General features: G+C 30.7%; 1 protein-coding gene across 1 annotated transcript in view; it reads right to left on the bottom strand.

Annotated features, from left to right (window-relative positions):
* Nucleotides 1–26,335, bottom strand: part of LOC129949488 (ras-related protein Rab-32) — a 37,582-nt gene extending 11,247 nt beyond the window's left edge. Inside the window, exon 1 of the mRNA XM_056060987.1 lies at nucleotides 26,072–26,335. Within this exon, the coding sequence (XP_055916962.1) occupies nucleotides 26,072–26,110 (39 nt within the window). The 5' untranslated portion in view covers nucleotides 26,111–26,335. The remainder of the gene's footprint in view (nucleotides 1–26,071) is intronic.
* Between the last annotated feature and the right edge of the window lie 374 nt (nucleotides 26,336–26,709).

A 26,709-nucleotide genomic window follows, 5' to 3' on the forward strand; every position in this document is an offset into this window, starting at 1 on the left:
GCTGCTTTATTTTTATGTTTCAAGTATAGGGATCTCAATAGAATAAGCTTAAAGAATTAAGACGATAAAACACAGTAGCCGTGGTTTTTGGTATTCCATATAGAGTACAGTGAGGAATTGCCAAAAAAACGATCCGCAGTAGTCTGGTTTTTATATTTGAAAGTTGATACAATTGAATATTTGCAAGAATAAGTTATCAAAAAAATTCAAAAAAATAGCCGAATTTAGACCAGGGTTGAAAGCGTGTAATCTGATTTTTGATAGTTGACTATGAAAATCAAGAAAATACGGTATGTAATGTGATAGTTGATTTCAAAGGTTTAACCAAACAATTTGACATAAAATAAAAACCTCAAGAAGGGGGTTGTTCGTAGACTACTACACTAACATGTGGTGTTGAAGCGAGCTTGAAGCTTGCCTAAATTCTTTATATACCTTAATCGAGTAAAAATGAGCTTGATTCGCCTCAATTCCGGTGGGGGATCGGAGTCGAGTCAAAAATTGTGAAGAAAAACCTGTGTGCAGGAGTTGGTTTTACAGATAACGCGTTATCGTGTGTATATTGCATATTTGTGTACAAAAAATATAGTTTTCTTTTAATCAAATTTAAAAAAAAATGCACATGGAGTAGGTAGCATATTCTTATATGGTGCTGAATATTCAGTTTTTCATTGTTTAACACGAATCAAACTATTTCACTTGCTCTTCATAAAAAACATCAAAACACCATTTGCATTTAAGAAAGTGCTGTCAAACTTAATCATTTTTAAATCTTCTTGTGCGGTGGAAACACCAAAAAAAATGTATTCAATCTAAACTCAGATAAACCTTTAGTGGAAACATTAATTTTTTTCTATTGTTTTCTCTTGCAAAATAAGCCCAGTTACTCCATTTTCATTATCAAAACTAAATAATATCAACAGTTACAGATTGATTTTTTCTCCAATGGAAAACACATGATGCCAAATGCCCAACTACTCAACGAACACAGCCATCGAGATACAAATGCAATATCAATCGTACCAACGTTTGAGAACGAAATCACATCAGATCCATTCGAGACTCGTATAAATGTCAGAAACCTATCCGTATTAAGACTCTACTTTAACTTTTATCGGTAGTATTCTGTTATTCTACTATACTATTGATAGATTTTCCAACAAAATACGGGTATTAAAATCATACAATATGCATGTTTTTCAAGTTTAAGCCTAAAAAGGCTTTAATTTTGAGAAGTATCTAAAAAAATACCCTTAATTTGCAATATTTTTTAAGAAAAATTCATTATTTTAAAAATGAAAGCAAACTATATTTTAAATTAAGTATTAAATGACAACTTTGAAACTAATTTAAAAAGAATTAAAAAAATGTCATCAAGTTTCTTTAACACTTAGTTATTTTTATATAATTTTGGTAAAACATACTCGTATGTACATTAAAACTAAGGTTTTGTATAAGTAGCCCCGTGCTCATAACTTATAAATCGATTAAAATAACTGAATACAAATTCTCGTTTCCGTAACTATGTAATAAATGAAAAACTTTCACTCACCCTTTTAAGCCACTTTTACAATGAACTAAAAAAAGGCTTTTCAATCAAATCTTCTTTTTAATATAAATAAATAAAAAAGAGCTTTTTCAGTAGGTAGCTTAAAAAAAAGCAAGTAAATAGCTCAAGAAAAATACTCAGTAAACCATAAAACCACCCCGTATCTTAAACTCATTTGAAAGCCTTTTCACATTATAAACCCCTTCCCAACCACCTACCACCTCCATCCGAGCCTACAGTGGTTGATTATTATCTCTTTTTGACCCTTTCTCGCCATAAGTTGCCTTTTAATAAGGATTCACATTTCAACATACATAAACACTACTGGTGTATACCTATGAACAGTTAAAATAATTCATCAAGCTCCTCAAAAATAGCAAATAAGGAAAAAAAAACATGAAATATGCAAAATAAAATGAAATTGGGCCATATTCCATGAATGTAAGTGGTTTATGTGTCAGAGGAACGTCCTTTCATATAAGAAGCTTTTTGTAGGTAAATTACAAAATTGTGCAAACAAAATTTTGAGTACATGTATCTTCATTATATCCTTGCAAAGATGATGGCGAAAAAATTGTTGTAATTTATTTTTGTATGGCAGCATTTTGTTTATCAGAGATGAGGACTCTTGTCAATTGACTTTTGGAATATCATGTTAACGTTGCACTATTCCAGGCATAAATAGAATAAAGACCCAATTACAATAAAATTGAGCTCACTTCCGCACGCATAAGTTAACGAACACGACTATACTCAATCCCTATTCAAAAACCGTTATGCAATTCAGGTGTGATTCGTTAAGTTTCCTTAAAGTTTTGCAAGAGCGATACTAGTCGCTCGAAGATTAATTGAATTTTACAACTGGAAGAAAAAAATGGAAAACGCGAAGTATTTACATCACTTCAATGAAAAGTGATTCAAAATTAAACAGCCATAGGGTGTTTTTTTCAAGAGGTATAGAGAACTAAAATACAATAAAATAATGATGATTTTTGCAAACTCTCATGAAATTTACGTAATTCGAAAGATAATCTTCAAAAATTGTAGTTTAAATATGATTTTTTCATATGACAACCACGGCTAGTATGAACGTAGTTTTAATTGTAGGTTCAATTTTTGAATACTTTTTCCAATGTTTGTGGCCGTAAATCGGCAATAACGGGGAGAATGGTATCATCTTATAATCGCTTGCAAGTCAACGTTATTTACACCGATTTTTCAAAGGCATTTGATCGTATGCAACACAATATTCTTTTGACAAAACTTAAGCTGCTAGGGTTTCACTCTGCTCTCCTTGACAGGATTAAAAGTTATTTGGTTGGACGTAGTCAATATATTAAAATTGGTGATGTTTTATCAAATAAAATAATAAACTTTTCAGGTGTTCCTCAAGGCAGCCACCTTGGGCCACTTCTTTTTATTCTTTTTAATAATGATTTGCAAAATTATATTTCTTATGCAAAGAGTCTCTTATATACCAAAGATCTCAAGATTTTTATCTCTGCAAGATCTTCATTAGATGCCAGTAAAATTCAAACTGATATTGACTGCGTTGTTAACTGGTGTGCTATTAATGGTTTATATTTCAATATTAAAAAATGCAGTGTTGTTACATTTTTTGAGATACTAGATCCATTAAGTTTCAATTACAAAATTGATAATCATCATCATTACAAAGGTTAACTAGAGAAAAAGATCTTGGAGTTATCTTTGACTATAAAATGAGTGTTTAGCTTCATATTGACCACGTTATTTCTAGAGCTAACGTGATGTTAGGTTTAATATCTAGAAGTCTTTTGAGGATCCATATACTCTAAAAACCCTTTATTTATCACTTGTCAGACCTTTGCTGGAGTATTGCTGCATTATTTACTCAATCAAGTATCCTTAGGATTGAAAAAGTTCAGAAAAGAGTTACCAAATTCGCCTTACGTAAATATTTTCGAAACTCAGATATTCGATCTTATGAGACCAGGTGTAAATTAATTAATTTAAAACCTTTAATGCAGAGAAGAAAGCTATATTCAATACTCTTTGCTTTTGATGTTTTGAATTTTAACATAGATTGTTTTACTTGCTATCAATGTTTAATATAAATTACATACCTTCTTTTAGTTTGCGACCTAGAGATGGACATTTTTTACATGTTCCTTTTCATAGCACAAATTATGCCAAACACAACCCAATTACTGATTCCTGTATTGCTTTTAATGAATTTGATTTTTTAATTGATTTTTATAATAGTAGGTTCGATATTAAGAGACTTTTATTATTAACTATATTATTTTAAGTTAAATATATTGAACTCATATGTTATAAATTACAAATTATTATTTGATTTAAATGTATGTAGTCTCTATAAAAAGTCATGTTACTTGAAAGACGAAAATAAATAAATAAAATATAGTATCAAATCGTTTCGGGGTTTTTCGCATAGCTTAGCGACTTCACAATGTCCTCTTAGTAAATATTCACACGATCTTGGAATCATGGCTCTAAAATACTGTCACCATTGACTGTTTCTTTTTTTCTGTGGTTGTAACGGTATCCCAACAAAAATTCAAAACAAATAAACTAAATTTGACAGCTGCCAATATTATTTTGACAAGTAGTATATGTTTACTTATTATTTTAATTTTTATACATTCTGTATGTATGTATACGGAACAAGCTTTGACATCTGCAGTTCATAGGCGCAGACCTTATTTTTCACGTAGGCCGAAATACAAAAGTCTAAAGGTGTCAAATTACAAGATCTTGGTGGTCAATTGTGATAACATCTCCCAAAAAATAACATTATCAGGTAAATTTTCTTGTGAAACTGAGAACTGTGACTGTAAAATTGTCAATTTTTTTAAATGCGTTGTTGAAGCGTGTATTGTTTATTTTCTAAAAATGAAATAGTTTTTACTTGCCAAGTAATGACAGCTTCAAAGGTGATAGTTTTCAATAAAACCTTTTATTGAAAAAATCTTAAAAATGCACAGAATATTTTCTTAGGACTAAGAATGACATATTTTAAAATATATACATATATAAATATATTATTTGATTTAAAAACGCGGCATTTTTGAGTTTTGAAAGAGGAAAATTCCTATCCGGTCTTTAATAATAACCTATTGCATACTTATACAATCTCTGCCCTTCACATTTTTTTCCTTTTTCATCTTCTTAGTGGGTTTTAATGGCTTTTTCTAAGAATTTCCATAAATATGTACAAAAAAACAAAATTCCCAAGATTAACATTGAGGCTTTTTTTATGCTTTTTATTCATTTTTATGACATAATAATAGCTTGGATCATTGTTGTTTTATTTAATTTTTAAGGATAGTTTTTATTCAGAAGTGCGAGCATTGTATAAGATTTGTTTGCCAAATAAATCCCGCCTTCGATTTATTTATTTTATCCTACATAACATATTCATGAATAGGGTTGGAGTTGGAGAAGGAGAGCTGTTATTTTGAAATTATGTGCAATTATAGGTTTTAAGGATAGGTTTTGAAGAAAGATTTATGTTGTTATTGGGTTTGGATGCCAAATTTAAGTATTTAATGATTTTTTTTTTGTAATATTTGTTTAAAAAGTTTTTTCACTAATAATTTCATTTCATAATTTTTGTATTCCTCTCGTCGTCTTAGCCAAAATTCTAAGTTTTAAAATTTGGTTTTAATTCTTAAAAGCTTTTAAGGAAAATTGACAGTTGAAATTTTTGCGAACCACGGAACTTCAATGAATTTCAAATAAACCCTTAATAACTTTTAAAAATGTGCACTAATTACAAAATATGTTAAGACCAATTTATATGCCATTCAAATTCTTTTAAGAAATAGTTTCATGATTTGATGGAACCATTTGATTTTTTAGAAAAAATACAGTTTGTATCTACAATAGAAAAACGTCTCTTAATATAAATCTATAAGATTGGACAATTGCACAATTTGGACAAGTGCATTATTTCACCCAGATATAACCAAAAAGCTAGGGGCATTGAAAATCAAAGGCATTTTAGGTTTTTGAATAAGTCAAATATACAATGTACATACATATAGTATACTAGCTGAGACGGCCACACGTTGCTGTGGCTAATGTATTTTGTCATATTACATTGTTGTAAACTATTAAAGAGGAACAATAGGAGAACATAAGACATGGGAACCACAATGATTTTTACAAAAAAAAAATGGCGACGGCGACCTTCATGACCAATTTTCTACTATCGTTATTTCTGATTGCAATGAAAATATTATTTACGAACGAAGACGGAAACGTTAAAGCTGGGATACAAATTTACTGGTTTTACTTTCGATGTCCCGTTGCATAATTGAGGTGGATTGAACTTACGCAGGATGGTGGAATTCCAGGTATCTAGTGAATTTAAAAATTGGAAAATTAACACTATCATTTTCAGTATTGATTGATTTACAAGATATCAGATCACCTGGATCACCTGATGGTAACAACTGTTGTATCTGGAAATTAATTTCGTTAACATCAACATTTTGGCTGCCAAAATTGCCCGAAGACTGAGCCAGGTATGATTTAAGAAATTAGTCTGTATATCCGGGAAAATACTCTAAATCAATTAATTTTTTTCCTGAAGAACAGTGCAGAAATTGCAGTTCTATTTTACCGTTCCCAACATCTAGTAATTGTTCGAAAAATAGTTGTACTGACGGATCATTTTGCAATCGATTTAATTTAACCTATACTTTAACCTCAGCAATATGTTATGAAATATGATGTGGGTTTACTTGTCTCCAAGTTTTAGCTTAGAGTTTATGAAAAATAAATAAATAAATACAAGTTATATTATTTGTTTTTATTATGATTATTAATATTAAAATACTTTTCCGCTCGATAATGGAGAAGATTCTGTGAAACGCGTCGCAAACATAATATTTAAAAAACTAAGTTTTAAAATTAAAAACAAATAAAATAACTTGTATTTTTTTAAATAAACTTGAAACGTTCGGAAGTTTGACATAACGCCATTCATTGAATACTACCATTAAAATCGGTTAAGTAGGAGTCTATAACATCGTGACACGTAGTTTATATTTTCAGAGAAGAAGATTTGAGATTTAATGGGCTAGAAAATTCTTACGACATTAAAGAAATTGTCAGCAGTTGTCAAATTTATTTGAAGCATGCAATTTTCAAACGACGCGACGCAAGTACGAAAATTGCTGATATAATGTTTCTGTTAAACAAAATTGTAAGTTCATACAATTACAGGATTATAGCTTAATGTCTATTAGATTGTGTAAAAAGAGGCTGGGATGCGACCCTCACTGATAACTTCCCATCCCGTCTGTCTATTTGTCTTGCTTAAAAGTTTGTAGGTTTTTATGTTGGGTTCAAAAATTTGTCAGTTGAATTATTCTTAAAAATTTTAAAATTACCAACAGTATTTTTCATATAAGGAAATCGTTTAGTTTGAATATGTAGTTTTGTTAAATAGATTTTCAGTCGAAAACAAATTTGTACCAATTTTAACAAAATTAATAAATAATAAAATTAATTTAAGAGATATCAAGAACCGAACATCAATCTGTACCGAATTTGTGAAAAAAAGGACTGTTGAATTCTTATAAAAAAAACTATTGAATATTTTCAATATTTTAAAAGTAAATTTTTACCAACTCTTGTTAAATTTTTTATTTTTTGTCAAAAAACCGTCTATTCAATTTATCTCAAAATTTGTCCGAATGTTGAAAACATTATTTCTTATAAGCTAAAATTTGTTGGAAGCCATAATCTCAAATTTTTGAAAAGATATTTGAGTCGAAAATAAATTTTTACCAACTTTGAGTAATGTTTTTAGGGTTTTATTTTCTATAAAAAAAAACTGTCAATTCGATTTTTCTTTAAATATTACCAGATGTTAAAAACTTTATTTTTCGTTGCACAAAATTGTTTTTAGAGATAAAATCATTTTGTATTCGTAAAATTTTCGAGGTGACATTTTTTTCAGTTTCTTTGATTTATAAAAAAACCGTTAATTTTATTAAAAAAAAAATATATATACTCGTTTGGTATCACGTTACAATATATTATATATAATATATTTCAAGTCTCTATCGTCATTGGTTCGTAAGATATTAAGGGTGAACCAAAATATTCGCCTTTTTTTAAACTGTTATGGTAAAAAAAAACTTCGCACGCAAATTTCTTCAGAGCCCTTTCTGCATCTTTCTGCCTTATTATCAAAAGCAAATAGCAAAATTTATTTTAAGTCGATATCTCTTCTGGTTCTTGAGCTATGGAAGACGAAAAAAACTTCGCTAACGTAACGGACGTACGGACAGACTAAAAATCTTTTATTTCGTCACTAGTGACCTTGAAACGTAGAGAAATGTCAACATTTTCAATTTGTCAAATCGGACCCATTACATTAACTTTTTATGGGAAGTTAAAAATGTCAAAAATTGTATTACGACGCTTAAAAACTAGTTGGTATAATTTTAAAATGTAAAAATGTGCTTCATAAATATTACTTTTTTTTATAAAACACAAACCATCAGAGTTTTGAAAAATATTAAATTTGTAATACTCGTATATGTAGATTTAAAAAAAAGGTAAAGGTTTTTTTTGGGTTGGCAGAATTTCGATGAGCCGAATTATAAAAGTAGCTTCCCTACAATACAAAGTTTAAGTAAACAGAAAATGTTCGATATTCTCATGAGCACCAAATTAAATATGTATACAATTTTATTTAGAATGAGAGATTGTAATGTTAAGTATTTATTTTTGAGATACGTCAAATATTTGCCAGAAGCCTCATACGGGTGTAAGAAGGAACAATGAACGATAGGAGGCTAGAAGGTTAGATATAACCAATTTTTTAAAAATGTTTGGTACTATACATGTACACAAGATGTGCTAGATTTATTGTGTACCTGAAGTAAATTTATTGTCAAAAGTTTAAGTCACATATGAGTATAATCAAGCTTTAAAGTAAATAGGTTAGATATGCTTTCTTTAGCATGTTTATATACAGCACGATTTATGATGCAAATTTGGTACACTGCAGAGACTCATCTAAATTGTTCCTAAAGCACATTCCTATAAGATAATAAAACAATACAAACTCCATAAAAAAAAGAACATATTTGAGCCAAAAATGGTATCATATCATACTCGTATCATCTACGTACGTTATCAATTTAAGATAACTTAAACTCATGTATAAATAAGTACACATTTTTACCTTTTGTCACTTCAATTTGCTGCGCCACTATATTAACTTGATGTTTGAATTTTGAAACATTGTCGTCTCACAAAATGTACATAATAAACACGAATACGAAATATGTGTAAGAACCTAATCTTCGAGAGAGAATGTACGATGATAAGAGGAACTGGCGTGTGCATTATTTATCAACCAACTGCGAATGGTTTTTGCTTACAGAATCAAAATTACGTCTTAATTACGCAGCAAAATTTTATATCCATCTTGTATACCTAGTATCGCATGTATGTAGGTAAAGGTTTACACACCGCCCCAAGATTAACAAACAAAAACGCACAAAATAATATTAGCATGGGAATTAATATAAAAATATAAAAAAAGATTAATTTTACCATGGTAACAATTTAAGATGCCAGATTTAATTGAAAAGAGTGATTAAAGTGTGTGAGCGTATTTTTGCGTATTTAGTATTTTTTTAAAGGCACATTTTGCACATTGGTGTCGTTTAGTTCAAGGGTATTTCGTATAGCTTGTATCACATTTACTCGCATGAGTAATCCCAAAGTAATTACTTAGTTAGAAGACTTCTGGTGCTGTGCTACTCCCAAGAAATTAATTTGTTAACATCACGTAAGAACAACAAATGTGGCCTTAAAGTTAAATCATATTCTTAGTATCATTTTCACTTTATATAAATACCATGTTGTATAGGTATATTTCAATTTTAAGACGGGTTAATATTTTGGTTTTAACGGGTGTTTTTTTAAGAGCTTGAGTACTTTAAGATTAGAAGATAGAGATATTGTTGAACTCACTCTATGTTTTATTACCCCTGTTTTTTGGCATTCTATAAATAGTATAGTAAAAAATTCCCTAGAAAACGCATCAGTAGTAGCCAGGTTGTATTTAAAAAACATCTGGAAATTGACATTTTATTAAAAAAAAAGTTAATTTAACAATTGTTTCAAGAAGGGGGTTTGTTCGTAGACCATTGACATGTGGTGTTGAAGCGCATATTCTTATATGTTGCTTAACTAATCAGTTCTTCATTGTTTAACACGAATCAAACTAAACTCACTTGCACTTCACACATCGAAACATCATTTGCATTTTAGAAAGTGCTGTCAAATTTAAGCATTTTTAAATCTTCTTGTGCTTTGGAAACACCAAAAAGATTTATTAAATCTAAACCTTTGATAAACCTTTGGTGGAAACATAGCAAAACTTAATTATCTCCTCTATTGTTTTCTCTTGCAAAATAAGCTCAGTTAGTCCATTTTCACTATTGATTGATTGATTTTTTTCCCCAATGGAAAATACACATGATTCCAAATGCACAACTACTCAACGAACACAGCCATATAGATACAAATGCAATATCAATCGTACCAACATTTGAGAACCAAATCAAATAAGATCCATACGAGATTCGTATAAATGTCAAAAACCCACCCGTTCTTTTATTTTTCTAACTTTTATCGGTAGTATTCATACTGCGGATATTGTTTTTGTTATTCGTGTAAAATCTTACGATACTACTGATAGATTTTCCAATAAAACCCACACAATTTTTAATTATAGTTTCCAGCAAATCTTCGCTCCCACAGTTGAGCAGTTCAATTTTTCACTAATTTTGTAAATTAATCTGGTCGTAAGCCCATTTTTAGAAATAGAGTTGTCACCAAATTGATTTATCAATAAATTAAAGGTTTAGTGCTTCGTATGATAAGTTATATGGTCATGTTTGAACCAAATTTTTTTGTATTTATTTATTATCATTAAGCATTTTAAAACATAGAGTCTTATTTTTAATACTTATTATGTTCAGATTTAAATTTTATCAAATTAAAAAGAGGAATCAAATTATTATGCTAAATTTACTAAATTTACAGTTTGCTTGAAGTTAAGAGAAAATTTATTTTAGATAAATGATCATGATGAAAAATTAAATAACATACATTTTTAAATTCTAAGACAAAGTGATTTTTATTTTGGAAACATTTTCAGCATTTGTATAAGTTCTTTAAAGAGTTCTCAAAACGAGTGCTGCTGTGTATCCCTCTCAGGTTAGCAGGCAAGGAGTTCCATAGGGCAACAGCGTGTACAAAGAACTGTTGTTTTGAATTTCTGAATTTGAAAGAAGGGACAATTAGAACATTACTTCTTTGTGATACTGGGAACCTAAGCCTTTCGTATAGATATTCAGGAGATCTAGTATGAATAAGTCTAAAAAGAAATGTCAAAGTTTGATAGTTTATGTAGTTGTTGAAGGTCATGTTGAAAACACTACTTGCTTGCATCGAAACATGATCGAACCGTCGCAAGTCATAAATAAAGCGAACAACATTATTAAACGCGACTTGAAGTTTTCGTTTATTAGCGCTGTCAAGGGCACAGAAAATGGGACTGCCATAGTAAAGTATTGGTAGGACAAGAGATTTTGCTATAGTCATTTTTATTGAGACTGGAAGACAACTGGCAGATATATATAAAACCCGCAAAGCAGCATATATTCGACCAACGGCACAAGTCAAGTGATCGTCCCATGTAAGTTTCTGGTTAAAAACAATCCCTAGATTCTTAACTGTTCTAACGTAACTTAACGTTTTCCCCTCAAGTTCAATACTAGGGAAATAAGAAGTATCTATTGCAGTGTTACTGATGACGATTGCCTGACATTTCTTAGGGTTAAGTTTAAGATGATTCTCCCTGGACCACTGGTTTATACACATCAAATCTTCATTTATTCTGGCAGTTGCGTCTTCAACCATGCCGATTTTGTAGCTCAAATGAATTTGAACGTCGTCAGCATACATATGAATTTTGCAATGCCGGAGTACAGATGGAAGGTCATTATTGAAAAGTGTGAATAAGAGTGGTCCCAAAATCGATCCCTGGGGCACACCATTAGGGGTAGGGAGGAAATCCGACAGCCTAGAGTTAGCAAAAACAGCCTGAGTTCGATGGCTTAGATACTGTGCTATGAGGGCTAAGGCTGAGTTTTCAAAGAAGAAAAAAGAACTCAGTTTTTTCAGAAGAATTGTATGTGAAACAGTGTCGAACGCCTTAGAGAAATCAAGGAGAACCAAAGTTGTGACTTTATTATTATCGATTTGTTGTCGTATGTCGTCGCTTATCTTAAAAAGCGCAGTCGTACAGCTGTGTTTCGGTCTAAAGCCAGATTGCGTCGGTGTAATTAAATTCCGTGTTTCCAAGAATGCTGTTATCTGCTGACTAACGATCTTTTCAAACGCTTTTGAAATGAATGGTAGGATAGAAATTGGTCGGTATTCTTTTTGTTGCGAATTAGACTGTTTAAGAATCGGCAGTATTTTTGAAGCTTTCCATAGTGCCGGGTAACAGGACTTTGTTAATATTGAATTAAAGATATGTGTCAAGAAAGGAGATATAAAAGTAAGAATAATTTTTACAAACTTAGGATGCATATTGTCTAGTCCAATAGCGTCGGATTTTATGTCTTTTACGGCCTTAAATACCTCAACTTCAAAAACTCTTTTAAAACTGAAACTTGAGAGAAGCTCATTACTTCTTTCAAAGTTTGTGTCAAACGCAACACCATTATTTGTGTCAGAAACAGAACTTACGAACTGTTTGTTTAGTTCATTTACGTCACAGTCAACCTCAGCAATCTTTTGTTTCGTCGTAATACCAAGAGATTTTATGTTCTGCCACAATTTTTTGGAAGAAACATTGTTAAATCTCGACGCAAAAAATCTTCGCTTGGAATTTCTGATTTGAATATTCACTGCATTTCTTAACGTTTTGTACTGCATGAACAACAGTGGTAACTTGAACCTTTTCCAACGTTTGTAAGATATATTTCTTTTCAGAATAAGTTTATCAATGTAACTAGTGTACCATCCTATTTCAGGGTTTTTGATTCGCACGTTTTTAATTGGCACAAAGGTGTCAAAAAGGTCATTAATTTTGTTAGTAAAGAAATAAACTTGCTCATCTACGTCTGATATGTAGTATATATTTTCTAAATTAGAGTTATATATACTTGTTACCAATGATTGCATATCGATTGCATTGAAATTCCTAAATGAAATGCTTTCTGTTTCTGAGGTCGGATTTAGGTTAATGTTATAAAAAGCGATAATTAAGTCATGCTTGGAAAATCCGGAAACATCAAGCTGCCCATAGAAGTTCACAAGATGTGGTTGATTGACCAGGAATGTATCAAGTAGAGTGGAGCTAGACGAAGTAAAATGCGTGGGTTGATCAGTGTTAACTGGAAAAAGGTTGATGGATAATAGATTTTCGTTGAAATTTTTGGTCCTACTGTTATGTTTATCTAATAGATCAATATTTAAGTCACCTGCAATAATTATGTGGTTAAAGTTAGGTGTTACTTCCTCTAGAATGTCTGTAATGACGTTTGTGTCTGTTATGTTAGGAGGTTTGTAGATAACACCAATCAGACATTTATTGGATGCACAAGTGACTTCTATAAATAGGTATTGCAATCCACTATTATTGTCTGTACTCCTTATTAACTTGCTTTTGAAACATTTTTTTATGAAAATAGCCACTCCCCCTCCCCTAGAAACAGTACGATCAGATCTGAAAACTTTAAAGTTACCGGTGCTCAATAAGCAGCTATCAACTTGTTCGGTCAACCATGTTTCAGATACGCAAATGATGTCCATTTTGGAATCATTGAAAGTACTTTTAAATTCATCCAAGTGTTTGAGCAGACTTTGAGCATTTATGTGACATACAGATAATCCATCGTATCTGTTTCGAAAAACTTTGAGCATAGTCCCTGTTTTGTTGAAATTTGTATTGCTGCTGACCTGTGGAACCCCTCTACCTCTAGCTTGACTCATAGGTCATGTTATATTTAAAACACCACCTGAGATGAACGAAACAGCGTAATGAAGAACTTTGTTTTATAAAGAAAGATGCCAGAAAAAGAAATTTCAATTTTTTGGGTAGAAAAAATGCTGAATAGACTTCCAAAAATAAAAATCGACTAGAAACAATTAAACAGTTTAAAAGAAGAAAATATAATATAGAAAAAGACATTAAAAAAAGTGAAATAGAATTAGTTAAATGAAATATATAAAAAGAAAAAATACTAAAAGTGCTAAAATTCCTTGGTAGACAGCGCTGATGTGTGTACATTGCGTATGCATTATTGCATACGCAATTGCATACGTCGATATTCAGCTGATTTATTAATGAAAATAAAAATTCTGTCAGTTTGGCTAGATAGCTTTTTCCTTATTTTAAAAGAAATATGGATCGATGGCCCAACGTTTGGCTGCGTTCAATCTTATATTGGATAGGGTACCTTGGATAAGTGGATTTTTAGATACCTTGTTGAACGAGTTGAATAGATGTATTAAGATTGAGATAGCTTTAAAAAAATAAAAACAACTTTCAGCTGTTCACAAAAAGCAGAGAAATATTTAAGCTTCGAAGTCAAAATTGTTGTAAGATAAAACATTTAATGGATAATTAAACTGATTCGTCCGACGATGATGAATTGATAGGTGCGTAACAATTTAATAAATAATATACGAATAATAATTTACTTGCGAAATCTTCGGTTTTAAACGATTAAAGTTTAACAGAAAACTATGCTAATAGAATCGAGGGCTATTATGAAGTGACAATACCTAGATATAGTAAAAAAAATAGATCATAATTACCTTATAATTAGCTTTTTCATCATACAGAATATCCTCAAATAAACCTTCAACCAACATTTTGTATCAGTTTGTTTACCAATACATACAAAAAGCTGAAATCAATTTTCAATTTTCTTGAAATTCAACCATGTATCATGAATCAGCTGTTCTGTCAGATACCTATATACCCTAGAAATTGGTGGACACCTTTGGATTCCTTTTTTGGCCTCACAGCTGTTTTTGATCAGCTGTTATTTTACACGTAAAACACTGACAAAAAGGTATCCGAATAACCTATCTGTCTGTGGTGGCACAGCTTACCAACATGCGCAGCCACAAAACTCATATGGCCTTCACTGGACCTAAAGCGCTCTAAAGACTTGTTATCTCAAAGCAGACTTCATATTAGCTCCCTAATAGGTGTCCTTACAGGACACTGTCTTATAGGCAGACACACAATACGACTTGGCGTAGCCTCAAATGACTTCTGTAGGAGCTGCATGGACGAAGAAGAAGAGGAAACAATCTCTCATCTCTTATGCACTTGCCCTGCTCTTTCACTCAGACGCAAACTTCATCTGGGGGACTACTCTTTTGATAATCCCAGTGAACTAGCTAAAAAGGATATCAAATATCTTCTTCGCTTTATAAAAAGCTCAAAATGGTTCGACTAGTTAGAAGTAATTCTCTAGATTCATGTGGTATCACAACGGGCCTTTCTCTTGGCCTAAGTGTGTGGATTCTAAATCCGCAGCCACGTTAACGTAACCTAACCTTTCTGCCTGAGATTGAACGCAGGCATTGTGTAAACTACACCAAACTATTTTACCAGAAATTAGTTATTTATTAATTTAACTTTCACAATTTAGAAGAATTGTTTTTTGTTAAACGATTGATACAGAATTGCCAAACTTTACTGAAAAGAATTGTCAACACAGTTTGACAATATCAACTGCCAAACTATAGACAACAACCATTGAATCTTTTTATTGTGCTGAAAAACACCCTATACCAGATTTTTTATGATATTTTATTTGCTTAATATGCAAGAGCTTTAAAACGGTTTAATTTGGTTGGAATCCAAGTTAAGAGTCGCAGCAATTTGACAAGCTGTAGAATGTCCCATAAAAACATCTCTTAATTAATTTTAAACCAATTATAATATAGGAAACTCCACTTTAAAAAGGTAATTGTTTATTCATGGTTCCTCACATGCGTATAGTACGATGTAGTACATATATACATATATTTCATTTAATAAGAAAGTATCCATAAAGTCTAGGAATGTCTTAAAAAACAACGCTGACAATTTAATTATTTAATACAACTTTCATGTCCTTTCATTTTCCTATTTTGCGATTTCCATTGTTTTCCATAAAAAAAGAACTTAAATGAAAGCACATTAAAGCAATTACCTGTTGTGTTATATTTATTAATTAATTGTCCTGAAATTATAAACAAAATAAACAAGACCAGAAAACAAAATCATTGCAACTTCTCAAATTTAGGGTTCTTGTTGCCATTTTTTGGAATTTCAACACTCGCTGCGAACAGTCAAAAATAAACTTCGATATGAAGCAAATAAATTCAAATTTAATTTTAACTTTATTAAAACTTTAATAAAAAATCTACCCGCATTTTTAAGAAATTAAATGAGCTTAGTATAATTTTCGCAGTTCCACATCAGACGAAGATGGATGTAGGCCTGAAAAACTAAGAGTACTATCGTCGGCGAAACAATGAATAAGTATAGAAGCTCGAAAAAGGAGATTATTAATAAGAATAAGAAAGAGCGCCGGAGACAGAGCAGAGCCCTGAGGCACACCAGTATTTATTTTGTAGTTTTCAGACATGGATTGTTCCAATACTATTTGTAATGAACTGCCTGAAAGGAATTTTCTATTCCAACGAAGGATATATCCTTCTAAATGGTGGATACCAAACCCTACAAAATTCTTTTGAAATTTCTTGGCATTTCATTATGAAAATATACCCTTATTTTGGGTTTTAGCGTCTGAAGCCTGATTTCGTGGACTTTTGATTCTCTAAAATTTACTACTTCTTGGTTAAAAATAAAATTAAAATTGTTTCTTAAAATTTTAAACAAATTGAGGACTTATTTCTTTTTATTGAGGGCATTTTCTGTTTTGATGGGATGTAATTTTATTAAGAAAATATATCCTCAATTGCGGAAGCCTGTTTGTAAATAGAATTAAAATATTTATACAATTTAAAGCGCCCCCACATGAGTTGAATTAATAAATCTTTAAAACTAAAATATTTTACTATTTTAAACGCCAAACATAAAAAAGCAATCATTTATCTTCTTTCTAATGAAATGTACATATTTATAATGGATAATGAATATACATTTTATGCATATTAAAGTCAAATTAGAATATTTTTATATTTATTTTTAGTTTTTTTATCTATTGTATTTCCAAAATTGCTATATTGATTTCGCATAAATAAATAGTTGGCGCAAATTGAATTGGTTATTTCCTTTCCCCCAAAGGAATTTATTTAACCCATGAACATAGTTTGTTGTAAGCATAATAAATCCTTTGGATAGGATTAATTTTAAATGAGAATGTATCTTTGATGTTATTATGGGTAAAGAGAATTGTTTGCTTTATAAATCTTTGGAAAAAAAGAAGAAATATTTCCTCGTATGTTGTACGAGTACCTGTGTGCCACTTCGATTATGAAAGTGGTAATTGCACTATACGAATACGAGTAGGTTTCTTGCTTCATCATACAACCCGCCGGCCGCGCCGCCTTTTATAAGCTTAAGGGTCTTGACCTAATGCAATATTTATGATGTTATGAGTTCTTCCACAATTGAATTATGCTGATGCCATGTCATAATTTATGCATTAGCCTAATTTTTTTTTTGGGACATGCACACGAGACGATTACGTGCTTTGATATGATGGACGTTATATTGTCGCATGTGGAAAAGAAAAAGAGAATTTTGAATACAAATCCATAAAGCTCTAGTTGGGTTAATTGGTATTCCGGTATGAATTCCGGAAGTTACACGCATTCTTTTGCACTCAATGGACACAGAGAGATGGTTTGAACAAAACAATAAAATAATCTGAATTTATAGCGCAACATTAGACCAAATATCTACTCTTCTGAGTAAGAATAAAGCTATGTGTTGATTAACTCATAGGTTATTCTAAAATATAGGGGGCGCCATCTGTTGTGCCGCCATTTTTAAGCCAATTTTGACAGATGAACACAATTAAGAAACGTCATTTACTGCCATTTTTCGTAGCATATATGACATTGAAAACGATTGCTCTATAGTGAGACAAAATTTTAATGACGGACGGTAAAGTTGATAAACATACAAATTACCATTTCACAACTAAAAAAAACTGAACAGGATGTGCTGTAAAACCAACAAAGTTAGAGAGATATCAATTTTGTTCATATGTGAAAATCGACTACAAAATGGCGGTATTATTGAAATGTTGAAAAAGCGCTATTCCAGATGGCGCACCCTGCTTAAAACCCCAAATAAGATCTTACAAAATGACTATCCCACTTGTCGTTCTGAGTAATAGTAACTTAATGATTTATGTAGTATGTATCATCAAATATTGGATTATCTTACCCCGTGTCTAAATATTAAAATATTGAGTTCTATATTTTTGTCCTTCTTATTAAAAACCTTATTCTTATCTTAAACTAAGTCTAATGATAATGTTTTTTTTTTTCAAGCTAGCAGCATCTTTTTTTTGTGGTTCAATTAAATCCAGATAATATTTTCAACAAAAAGTTGATTGTTTTATTAGAATAAACAAAATACTTTGTATTATCTAATCTTAAACTGTTTCATATACATTAACCTTAGCGCAATTATGTATAATCATGATGATTCATAAAATACGAAAAAAAAACTGATAGAAATGATAACCCATCAAACGAATTCGACTTGATTTAAATTTAAGTATACTCAAAATACTCAAAAATGAATTCATGCTTTTAATTCGATGATGCAAACGAAAAGAAATTATTAATTGCATTACAATCATTTCTTTTCTTTCTTTTTTTTTTAATATGTACGTACTTGAATTTAAGCTTGAATGAACTAAAATTGCGCGTGATAATAATAAAAAAACGCAAACTACACAGAAAGAAAATTGTTTTATGACCGAAATATTTGTTTCAGCAAATTAATGTCCTCTTCAATGGGACTTCAAATTCAATGTGGGTTATTAATATAATAGAATTTCCCTCTAACCAAAAGGGAAATTTGGCTGTCATTACATTGGATTTCTGTGTAAGGGATATTTATATCCATAGATTAACGTTGTCAGAAAATATTTCGAGGGAACGCAATCGGCCTTAACACAGCAACAAATAAGTTTCTTAGTTTCCGTCATATTTCGAATTTCAAAAAAAAATCCTTGAAGTTTTCTAACTACATGTCACATTGGGCAGGTTCAGGCGACATAAGAGACTTAAAAGTAAGGCAAGTTTCTGGTATCTGATTGGCTGGCTGCCAACAAATCACCTTCCAATTAAGGCAACTTTAATTGAAAGTTGTCTGGAATGTTAGTCAAGAAAAATCTCCCTAACTATCAAATCAAGTCAGCTTATGTCAAAATGACAGTAAACCATGTTTTTTCATTCAAAAGAATGTTGAACTTTATTTCTCTATGATTTTTTTTATTTTCTGACCGATTTTATTTAATGTTTTGTGGAAAAGGGTTACTTGTCAAATTGAAAAAGAAATAAGGACTATATATTCTTCCAATACAAGATACAAATTTTATTTGACATGTAGCTTGCTTGAGATGTGTTTTGTAGACAATATTGTTTTTGGTAGTTTTTGTACGATGAACTGAAGGTAGGAGTTTGTGAAGCAAAGTTCTGAGTTTGAAATTTATGACACTTAAAAAAGTAACTAGAACTTTAAACTAAAATTTGTGTTCAAAGAATGCAGAACTGCAAATTAAGTCCCTTATAATGTCTGAACCTGCCCATTATAAGTAAAGAACTGTAAGTTTTATGGGTCTAGCTTTCATATTACCGTTTGTCCTCAATTTCTCGAGAAAATTGTTTGATTTCAAAGAAACAAATCCCTGTACTTATAGGATTTTCAGAGCCGCCTTATAAAGAAAATTAATGACATCCATATAGTTTTAATTTGAGTCGCTTTAATCTATTGCGCTGGAAGTTGGCAAAGAATTTGGTTTTGTTACTTAATTAATTTATTTTCAGTGTAACGAGGTAAGATTAGCATAATAATTATGCCAAGTACGATTACGATGGACTATGATGATGACACAGCAATCATCGTTATATATTGGCAGATAGTGCCAGTGATATGTTTTTGCTTTTCGAACTTTTGTTACTCCATTAATCAATAGGGCACCACGCGTCATTGTTCGCTGGTGCGTCTACCAATGACAAACGAAATTGTACTACTTAATTGCGTAAATATGTTACTACATAACGATTTTGTTTTTCTTATTAAATAATTTAAACAAATAACAGAATAATATATTTTCTTTTTGGGTTAATAGTATTCGTAAATAAACTGAAGAGTATTTCATCACATCCGTTCAAAAAAGCAAACCGAAAGAAATTTCTTGAGAGTCGCAACTTGAAAAATATGCAACGAAATTAATTTTGCCTTAAATTTTTTCAAAATGTTTAATTTGTCCCAATAAAGGTTATTTTGTTTGTGTATATAGAAAAAGAAAGAAAAAAAAATAATAACAAATAATAATTAAAGATGTTCTCGTATAAAAGAACAAACATAATTGACTTTGTTAGGGAAATGCGTCATTGATTAAACAAATCCAATCGATATCTCTGCCAAATAAACATCACACTTCACATGGATGGGATTGACAACATTTATCACATATTTCAACAATAACAATTTAATTATAACAGAAAAGTTAAAACCCAAATAGATAAACAAAACATAAATAAATTGACTTTAAACAATGTTTATTTATTTGTAATGCAATCGAGTAAATTTCCGTCCATCACTCTCCAACTCCAATGACAGGTATTTTATTTTTTTATTATTACAAAATACGCACATAAGGTAAGTATAATAAATAAAATCTTTATTTTTGCAGAAACTCGATGTTATATATTTTCACGGAAGCATTCTTAGTGCTGGAGTAAACGTCATATCCAATTTATATCAAATACCTTCCTACATTATGCAGAAGCCCCAATCTCGTTTTTAATCCCACACATGATTGACTCACCCAGGTCATCGATACAAAATCAATAATTACCGTGTTATAATATTATCATTTTGTGATAAGTTAATAAAAAGAGACAGTTGATACATTTTACAAAATTAATAATACAAATTATAAAACATTTATAACGCATAATCTAGATGATATCACTTCCGTTTTGACAGAGGTTCCTTCTCAATATAATTTACAACAAGGAATTAAGGAAATAAGTGAAAAAATTAGTTTTTATTGGATGACTTTTGCATTAATTTTCGTTATTACGATTATTTGTTTATAACATCTCCTTAAATGTCATGTTCTTTTTTTGACATCTGAACGATACAAGTTTAATAGCGATAGTGTTATTGACATTTGAATTTTGACATGGGGCAGGTTCAGACAATAGAAGGGATTCAAAAGTAAGGCAAGTTTCTAGTATTTGATTGGTCAGCTGCCAAAAAATTGCCTTTCAATTAAGGCAAACTTATTGGAAAGTTAGTCAAGAAAAATCTCCCAAACCATCAAGTAAAGGCAACTTATGTCAAAATGACAATTGATCATTTTTATTCATTCACCTAAAAGCTGAACTTTATTTTCATTTAACCTTTTGTGTAAAAGGGATCCTTGTAAAATTGGAAAAAAATAACTTATATTTCACTACAATACAAATTGCAAGTCGTAAAGGACCTGGGGTGTATTTAGTAGACAAACATTTTTGATAGTTTTTGTACGATGAGCTGAAAATATAGGTTAGTAAAATTAAGTTTCAAGTTGCCTTGGTCAAAATGTACGTTCAAGGAATTCAATTGATATCAAATGAAAACCCTTATGTCGCTGTACCTGCCCTTTGAATTATTGTTGGGCAACTCTTTGTGACGTTTCATTATTTTATCTCGCTCAAGCTTAAAGATCTAAATCTTTGACAGATATGACATAATTTTCTTTGCATTAACACCTATACAAATTAATTTTCAGTTTTATTGATGTCGACTCATTTTTCTTCAAATATGGCGGCATTTTAAAATTAATTTTTGGTAACCGTTCATTTTCATCTTCTAAAATGCATAAAGCAAGAACAAATTTAAATGGATATTTGACAACTACGAGGACATAAGTATTAATGACAAGAAAGAATAAATTAAACGAAATGACCTAAAATCAATTTTCTATCATGTGTCAAAACAAATTCAAATGGAAATTTGACAGCTATGAGGACATTTGCTTTAATGAAAAGAAAGAATAATGAAAACAAAATGCCCTAAAATCAATTTTCTATCATGTGTCATTGTACAGAAAAAAGTCAATTTTTGTATTTATTAAAACCAAATTTACCAATGGAAAATCCCATAAAACAAAAGGATTGAAAATTACAAGTTTAATTGATTTTCAGTTCGTATTTATTAATATAGTATCTGTTATTATTAAATTATAACTATACACATTATTATCTTAAGTTAGAGTCAAAAAGTAAAGCTCACAACACAATCGACTATTTTTTGACTTTTATATACATAGATGCGCAGAATTAATAAATAGTGAAAGTTATTTGTATTGTGTAGTGTGCTTTTGAGTTGAAGTAATTCAATAGATAAAGCAAGATATTTATATGATTCGTCAGCACTCATTTTAACCTTATCAAGTTGTTTATTTCACACAAAACTGTCATGACTCAAATTTAAAATATTCGTTTCTAGTAACGACCAGACCTAACAACTTTAGAATTCTTATCAAAATTGAAGTCTATCTAAAGTTGCATAATCCAACTTCATAGACAACAGCTGGAAGTATCTCTACTATTACAAAAAATAAACCCTATCAACCTTAAACAAAAAACCTAAACACAAAATCAATATAAACGACCTTGTGTAAGAAAAAATACTGAACTGTCATTGATTGAAGTCTTTTTGTTTCAAACTTTTTGAAACCCTTTTGTTTTGTTTAAAATAAAGTTCAACTACCAACAAGGTCGATTTAGCATACTTTTTATTTTTTTGATTTAGGTTCAGAGATTGATATAAAAATCTATGAGGATATTGAAAACATTCAGTTAACAAAGTCAAAGCCAAAGCCCAGAGCCACCACTGTGCTCCTGTCAGGACAAACAATGGAAACTAATAAGAATTCATGATGACGATGACGATGAGTGGGTTGGGCCTTGGTTTTGTTCGGTCGGTGAGGTAAGTTTATGATTGTTGTTTTTGTTTTGTTCTTTCTTATTTTATTGTTTTGAATGACGTGGAAGTATCCTTATTCGCAGACAACAGTCTGCATTTTATTTGGTGTATGAATGTTTATCGTCTTTTCCTGTATAATAAACTGAGCTGAGGATAATTTAAAGTTCAATAACTTTAAGTGAGATAAGACGAGTAGGAAAAAGTTTTAGCTGTCAAAGTAAAATTTTAACGAAGCATCAGTGCTTTTAGTATTTCATTTTGAGGACAAGGCTGCTTTTAACTACTGACAAGTTGCAATGTTTGTTTAAGTAATTATTTATTAAAGGAAATCAAAATTAAGTAGTATAAAGTTCGCATGACAGTTCCGTAACTATGAATTTTGTCGTTTTAACGGATAAAAATCGTACTTAAAATTTATAACGTCGAAAGTTGACTTCTTAACTTTCTACTATTTCGAAATAAGGTATGCCGGAGATTTAAAAATAAATAAAAACAAACAATACTTAAGACTTATTTTAATTTTAATACTTAAATAAACTCGTTACCTTTTGATATTAAAAATATGTTCTAAAACTAAATATGGACCATTTGGAACTACTAACTGAGGATCACATACATTTTATATAAGAACTTGTTTAACTTAGGCGCCACTTATAGCTATCATTGAAATCGATCCGGAAAAATGTTTGAATCGATATTTGACGGTGTTTCCCTTTGATTAGAAATGAAAATTATATACTAATCGATCGGAATTCACACAAAGAATTTTTTTTTGGAAAAAAAAGTGTAGCTTCGCATTTATTTTTTCCTAAAAATGTATTTTTATTCATTATCATGAACAGCTGATACTTTTATGTTTAAAAGTGAAACGAATCGTTCCACTGATTTGGGTTCCGATTTCACACAGTCCCAATGACAGATTTCTGTCAGTAAAAAATTTTCGGTGGATTTCAATTAGGAAATTTTTGTCAATGACAGAACTTAATTAAGGATAGCTATAAACGACCTGTCAAAAAAAATCCAATGTTTGTTTGCAATGATAGCTATAACTTGCGGCTTATGCGGGACTATCCTAATTAAATAAACACGCCAGAAAGACAAAATTAACATAATTGGAAGCATATTACTGAATTTGCTAATAATTGGGAAGGTTCAGAGGGAATAAGAGCCTTTAAAGTAAGGCAAGTTTGGCCAGCTGCTTATTGACAAGTTGACGGGAATGTTAGTGAATTTCCCTAATTTGTTTTAGGTATGGTTAGACTGGAAGGCGTATATTAAAAGAAAACTGTAGAAAACAAAAAAGAAATCAATGCTACAGGTGGTGGAATGAACAGAATGCATTCTTTTTCAGACCTTGAAGAAAGTGTTATCAAGTTAACTGGTCTTGAAACATCAACAAGTCGACGTCTTCCAACCAATTTTCATCAAAGCCACTCAAACGATACCTGCCTGACTTTTGCGGAAACAAATGAAACTTCAACAGGTATTTTATCGTCAATCAAATTTTTTTTGGGAAAAGCAAAATAAAAATGCGGATGATATCTCAAGCAGCTTGCGTCGTATAAAATAAAAATAAATAATAGTGAAATGAATTAAATGCATCCCTTAAAATGTTCCTTTGTATTTTTAATCCGTGTGTTCATTGCAAAATTTTCTTCATTTATTGCAAAAGAAGCGATTGCAAATGAATCCATTTTAAAAAATATACAAACAGCAAGATCCAAGATTAAATTTCAATTTTGATTTTCACATTTTGACGTTTACCAGCTGATTCCGAAAGTCCGAATAAATGGTTTCTGTGTGGCAATGCTTTTTCACATTTCGTTTGGGGCCTATGATATAAATTCTTTCGTAGCGGAACGAAACGTTCGGAACTTTGCTACGACGGAGCTTGTGATAAGGGTGATTATCACAAAATTTCAACTGTTTTCATAATTTGTATTTATTTTTCTCGAAGTCACGATTAAAATTAGTTGGATTTAATGTTAAGCTTACAGCTGAACACTCAGAAATCGTCTTCTGAATGACAAATGTGATACAACTTTGAAGCCATAGGCAAACTTAACAAAAACAGAAACACAATTTATAATTTGGCAATTCAGGCCATTTTTAGATACACAAGGCCTTATTTTTTTTAAGTTCAAAGCAGAAAACTGAGCTGTCAAAAAAAGATCTATGTATTCCTTTTCATAGCTTAGACATATTTGAATTGGAAAACTCGCGTTATGTTTCTTTTTTTCAATTAGAGCTAGTTCGAAACTTGATTTATGCAATATAAAGAAAACGGTCAAGCTTATGGAATACAAAACTGAGCGCGGCTAACTCAACGTTTTATTCGTGTGTATGACACAGACAGATAAGAAATTTTTGACAGTTTGTTTTAGAAATAAATCGAACCCTACCCTGAGCCTAATTGACGTGCTTAGGCTCTGTTCTAAGCTTAAAAACAAAAAGGCTCAAAAAGAAAAAAACTAATTCAATCTGAATCTGTACTCCATTTTGTGTGAAAATATCAACTTTCATTTTTAACAATCGACTATTGTAGAAGCTTTAAATTATTTTTCTGAGTAAAACTACATTAATTAGCGATATTCCATTTGAGTTAAAGTACTTATAATGATAAGTGAACTCACAGAAATTATTTCAAGCGCATGAGGGCATTAGTAATTTTTAAATCAACACTTGACTTTTGCTATCTTTTACTCACGAGTCACGAAAACACACGTCATTTTCTTAAAAGCTTCCTTAAACATTTCAATTTTACCCAAATAATTGAGATTTTAACTAAATTTCGGCGGACTGAATAAATTTTAAATAAATAAATCAATTAAAGTAATATAACTTTGAACACATGACCCTCCACCAAAACGTACATTAAAAAATACCTTTAAGTAACATGGTTGTGTACCGCGAAGGTTTCTTTTAATTTGAAAGTCTAAAGCTTAAAATAACTACCTTATTAAAACAAAGAATTATACTTTAACTATTAGGAAATTTATACAAATAAATAGAGCTCAATCCCAAGAGCGACATCAATCAAATGTAAACTCGTTTGAGAAGGGTTATCCATTAATTTAAAAAAAGGCAAATAAACAATTAAAAGCCAATTAGTTTGTAAAATTCCCACATTAAGGTAGGTCTACACTTCCATGTACCCGCTCAGGCGTTATTTCTACTCACCAAACCTGATACACTGTATTTTAAATAAAACCTAACTAACTGACAACAATTAGATGTTATGCAACATAATAAATAGAACAATAACTCAAACTCACCCCATTCCGTGTGAATCCGTTCCGTTTGATGTCTGACATTTTATTTAAATTTATTCTCGTTCTCGGAACCAAATGATCTTGAACTCCAAAGTGTTGATGATTTTCAGCAGCTGTACACTGGCGCTGGTTGCTTTGAAAATTTGAATGTAGGCACTTTTTTAAGTTATTTTTCAAGCGAATTGCTTGAGATTGAGAGTCTAGTTCTAATAAGGCACAGCTTGATGGATCAGATTCAGATCCTAATTGATGCTGATGATGACGTTTAAATTCACTTATTGACAATGATAACGAATTCGAATTAGTTTTATTCTTCGAACTACGACTATAGCCTCTCGAATGCTGCTGACAACACCTAGACTGATGATTACAAGTTGTAGATCTATACTGTTCTGCTGCTGCGCTGCGTCGACAAGAACTCGATACGGCTACTCTGATAACAGTTGTTGCCATAAACTTTTGGGAGGTTTTTTTCTAAAATTTTATTTTTTGAAGATCTCTTCTTCTCTACAAATTTATAATTACGTACCTCCAAAATAATTAAACCACATTAAGCTTCCTTATCAGAAGTTTATTATAAAAATCTAATTATCAAGGTCGAAAGTCGAGAGTATTATTTTTTTCAGTCACTCGTGGATGGA

The sequence above is a fragment of the Eupeodes corollae genome, chromosome 3 (assembly GCF_945859685.1).
Source record: "Eupeodes corollae chromosome 3, idEupCoro1.1, whole genome shotgun sequence".
Lineage (NCBI taxonomy): Eukaryota > Metazoa > Arthropoda > Insecta > Diptera > Syrphidae > Eupeodes > Eupeodes corollae.